We start from the raw sequence: 5277 nt of genomic DNA on the forward strand, positions 1-5277 counted from the left end.
TACATCTACACAATGGAATACTACACTGATGGAAAAAAAAGAACTTTTACCATTTACCAAAGTATGGATGGACCTGGAGAGCATTATGCCAAGCGAAATAAGCCAGTCGGAGAAAGATTTTTTTAAAAAAAATTTTATTGCCGTGGCCGGTTTGGCTCAGTGGATTTAAGGGTTCCAGGTTTGATTCTGGCCAAGGGCACATGCCTGGGTTGCGGGCTTGATCCCTAATGGGGGGCATGCAGAAGGCAGCTGATCAATGATTCTCTCTCATCATTGATGTTTCTATCTCTCCCTCTCTCTTCCTCTCTGAAATCAATAAAAATATATTAAAATTTTTTTTATTGATTTGAGAGAGAGACGATTTGTTGTTCCACTCATTATGCATTCATTGGGTGATCTTGTATGTTCCCTGATTGGGGATCAAACCCACAACCTTAGCATATTGGGAGGATGCTCTAACCAACTGAGCTACCTGGCCAGGGCCTAACAGGTATTTTTTTTCTTTTTTTTAATCCTCACTTGAGGATATGTTTTTATCAATTTTTCAGAGAGAGAGAGAGAGAGAGAGAGAGAGCGAGTGCAGGGATTGAACCCACAACCTAGGTATGTGCCTTGAGTGGGAATCAAACCCACAACCTTTTGGTTTATGAGACTATGTTCCAACCAACTGAGCCACCCAGAGCCAGCGCCTAAAAGGAATTCTTAAAAACTCTTGTCAAGTACAGATTACTGCAGTCAAACCTCCTTTCTCCAACACTTCCCAAATGCTTCCCATGGCAAACAATTCAGTTCTCCAAGCTATTCACAGAAATACTAGTGGTGTCTCTGTCTAACCAAACTGACAACCCTTTCATGCTGATACTTCAGCATGACAAAAAGCTTCTCAGGCAACAAACAAAGGAGAAAATGCTTTTGTTGGCAAAATCGATTAGCTCAATTTTAAAACATAAAGAGGCCATCAAGAATGCTAGTGTTACTAAGGGTTCAAAACAATCAACGATCACAGGCAATTGAAGAGGTAGAAAAACAGTTGATTTGAATAAATTGAAAGCAGTTAGCCAGCTTGGAGGCAGTGATATATGAACAAGCAAAGATACTACCTGCTGACCTGAAAGACACTCCTGGAATGAGTGCTGAAGGTGATTCATTTAAGGCTAGTAGCAAGTAGTTCAGTAAATTTAAGAAAAGTGTTTATTTATAGATTAAACAGCACATTAGAAATGTACTGTATATAAGAAAGGTTAAAACAAAGAATCATTCTGAGGTCTGGAATGGATTATTCAATTTACATTATTTCTAACCAATTGCTTCTCAAACAGCCTTCCGGATGAATTAAGTTAGAGAACTGAGATAGACACCCACACACACACACACACACACACAGTGGGGCAAAGTTGGTTTAGTTGTTTGTATGGGAAATAATACGCCCATTAATAATTAATAATAAAACAAAAATAGTTTTGTGTACTCACAACTGTAAGCCTACTTTTGCCCACCCCATGTATGTGTGTGTGTGTATACATATATACTAATATATATACACACAACCACACACATACACACATCCTATATACTAAAAGGCTAATATGCAAATTGTCCCCTTGACTGGGAGCTCGACCAGGGGGCGGGGTCAGCTGGCCAACTGCTCATGGCCCCTCTCCCCAGCCCTGCCCCCATCAGCACACCCCATGGGAGGCAAGGCCAGCCAGCCAACTTCCGACATCCCCTCCCCCTGGCCAGTGGCCAATAGACCCTGATTGGGCAGGCCAGACCCCACCTGTGCACAAATTTGTGCACAGGGCCTCTAGTATACATATATAGTTTGTTATATTAGACTTTCAACTTTTTATTAGGTTTAAATTTATGCAAAATAAAAGTTAGGGGGAAAATGTACCTTCTAGGTGCTAGGATTATTGTATTTTATCAATATCAGAATTTGTGGGAATTGGTGAGTCAGTTTTTAATTCTTGCAGCCAAGGACTTTGTATGTGACACCCACAATGCTGTTGTCAGCTGTTTGTGACAAAGCTAATAACCATTGTGATGAACAATGACCTCAGGGGCAGCATACATTTTCTGGGTGCTGGCTTATGCCACCCAAGGGAGCTATATGTGAACATGGCTCCAGCTCATATCTTTGGTTTGCTTTCAAGTCTGAGGTTGGTAGAACTGTCTCAGCTGAACCTTGTATCTGCTACCTGGACCAATACACTTTCAATATGAGCACACCCTTGATTCAACTCTTTTCCTTATGGGAACCTAGCCAAAGGAAATAATAAATGTGCTGATTCTGCTAGCAAATAATTAGAAACAATCTCAATGGTTAAAAATGAAGGACTAACTTCAGAATCTTATGCAGTCACTGAAAATAGTACTGCAGAAATGTGCAGACTAACATGGATAGTCACAATATATGGTGAAAAAAACTAGGTTATAAAATTGTGTGGTATGAAGAAATAATAAACATTACATCTAGATTTAGAAAACTGTACACCAAATACTTAACTTTGGCTGTCTCTGAGCAGATGAAATTTTGAGTATTTGGGGTTTTTTTCATAACCATATTTTCTAACTCTTCTGTAATAAATATGTATTGCTTAAGCAATTAAAAAAGAAACTTGATAAAAAGAGCATGATATTTAATAAATCCACTTATGGTGGGAATGCAGACTGGTGCAGCCACTGTGGAAAATAGTATGGAGTAAATTATACTCCATAGTAAATTATAATTTAAACGTGGGGGTTGCATAATACCTAAACATTTGAATCTTTTTATATATCTATTTAAAAGATGCATCCTGCATTCGTTCAGGTTCAGGTCTTGGGATATCTGGGTTACATCTGGGCCTGTCACTCAGCTGAGTGACTGATGAGCCAGGCTAGCTTAACCTCTAACTCTATATTTTCATCTGTATAACAGGGATGGTAGTAATACCAACATCACAGCTTTGTCGAGGGGTAAGTAAAACATAGACAACTCTTGGCACACAGTATCTAGCAATACTAAGGCTCAATGTTAACTATTATTAAATTAGGTGTGCAAAGCTTTCAAGGGCCAGCAGGTATCTTCTGTTTACACTATAGTAGGAGGCTCTGCCTAAGCCTAAAATGCCTCCACCAGCAGTCTGATAGCTATGCTGTGCATCTTACCTCCCCTTTTTTTGAAGAAGTGTGCAGGTTAAAGCAAAAGTAGCACCTAGGCCACTTAACTTCCCTGAAGCCTGCTTATTTCTGGTCAGGAGATAGAGATGCTGATGAACTGGTAATAGCACAGTGCTCGCCAGGCCAAAGGTCAGTGTGACCAAGGTCTGAAGTCCTTTAAAAAGAAAGCATCCCTCCTAGCCACTATTAGGGGAAAGATTTTTAGTCCACACAACACCCAGCATATTTATTTAAAAACAGTAGTTTCAAAATTATATTTTTATTTATTTTAGAGAGGGAGAGGGATAGAAACATTGATAAGTTGCCTTCTGCACGCCCCCTACTGGAGATCCAGTGGGCAATCTGGGCGACACTCAACCCCTGAGCTACATCAGCCAGGCTCAAAATTATCTCTCAAACTCAGAATCTATGAGCCAGGGTACAAACGAGTGAGGTTGTCATTCATTAACTTATTAAATAAAATTTTAAATTAAAATATGTGGAGTAGTGTTTTTCCACATTTCATAAGAATCACATGGAGTGCTGGAGATTAATTCTGTTAATACAGTGGGCCCAGTATGGGCCAGTAATTTGGAAATATTTTTTTTACAAATACCTTCAGATGATTACCATGATCAAGGAAATGTAGGAAACATTCATTTGAAACATGCTTTTCAACTCCCTTTGCATATTTTAATTATTGAACTACTGATCCCAGAATGACTCACTGAAAAGTCTTTTCCAGTCCAGTTTTAGGAAAGTCTTCTGAACATTTCATGCCTCATGGGAGACATCACAAATACTTTCTTCTGTTTGTTTCCTAGAAGACAGACAGGCATTCCTTTCTCGTTTCCATTTCTGATCGCCTGTTCTAGAGCATGTTTTTCTCGGAGTTCCTATCTTCCCTGAGTTGAGACACAGCAATCCAATCAAATCATCTTTAAAATTTGATTTCTTTTTAAAGGAGTCACTTTTAATAACCTTTGCTTGCTTCAGTCCAACTCCCTTATCTTCTGAAACTTAAGAAATTAGGATGCTTTGTATAGACTCAATAGTCTGGCTTTTCCACCTTAAATCTCATACTGACGACCCCGTGTATGCCCGCTTGGATCTCATCGTTTACTTTAACAGGGCCAACTCCCTTCGGCGTCCCGGTCAAGATAATATCTCCTTCTTCCAAGGCCATTATCTTAGAAACGTAGCTGATGATGTAGGGGATGGTAAAGATCATGGAAGACGTCTCACCCTCCTGCCGTAGTTCTCCATTGACCTTGAGCCAGAGCTTCAGGTTGTGAGGGTCAGGGACCTTCTCTTTGGGCACGAACGCGCTGACGGGGCAGGAGGTGGTGAAGCTCTTGGCCAGGGTCCAGGGTAGCCCCTTCTTCTTGCATTCATCCTGCACGTCCCTGGCGGTCATGTCCAGGCACAGGGCATAGCCGGCCACGTAGTCCATGGCCTCGGCCTCCGGGACCGCGCGGCCTCGCTTGCCCATCACCACGCCCAGCTCGAGCTCATGGTGCAGGTTGCGGCTGTAGGCGGGCATGAGGATGGGCGAGCCCTCGGGGGCATAGGCGGTGGACGGCTTCAGGAAGAGCACGGGCTAGCTAAGCACCGCGCTCCCCATCTCCTTGGCGTGGTCAGCGTAGTTCCGGCCCACGCACACAATATTCTTACCCCACTCCCAGAAGCGGGACAGCGGCCTGGAAACCGCCATGGCTCCAGCTAGGCGCCCCTAGAGTCACGTGGATTCGGCCGGGACGGGTCCCCTGACGCCTACGGCTACCCCGAGAGGACGAACTGTCTCGCGCGCAATCCCGCCCGCGACCGCCCGTTCGGCTTTGTGCTCCGCCGAAGTCGCGGAGCTCGGCCTCGGGTGAACCGCTGTCCAGTGGCCGCCTCTGGAGCGCTGGCCTGGTCCCCGGAAAGAACGGAGGCGCTAACGTCGCTTTTTAGCTGCAGCCGCTTCCTTGATTCTCGCCTGCAGGGAGTGGGCACGGTTTCGACGCGAGCGCTGATTGGCCGTGAGGCGGGCAGGACTGGGAATCGAGCTCTGATTGGTCGGGAAGTGGGGTGGGGGCTCGAGACAGGCACTGATTGGCCGCGACTCGCGGACGCCGGGTGTGCTGCCCGCCCACG

General features: G+C 44.0%; 1 protein-coding gene across 1 annotated transcript; it reads right to left on the reverse strand.

Moving 5' to 3' along the window:
• Positions 1–3751: 3751 nt before the first annotated feature.
• On the reverse strand, positions 3752–5261 carry FAHD1 (fumarylacetoacetate hydrolase domain containing 1). Its single transcript, XM_006779581.2, is given in 1 exon segment — positions 3752–5261. A coding segment is annotated over 1 exon segment (666 nt). The 5' UTR covers positions 4856–5261; the 3' UTR covers positions 3752–4189.
• Positions 5262–5277: the final 16 nt, after the last annotated feature.

This window comes from Myotis davidii, unplaced genomic scaffold, assembly GCF_000327345.1.
Source record: "Myotis davidii unplaced genomic scaffold, ASM32734v1 scaffold599, whole genome shotgun sequence".
Lineage (NCBI taxonomy): Eukaryota > Metazoa > Chordata > Mammalia > Chiroptera > Vespertilionidae > Myotis > Myotis davidii.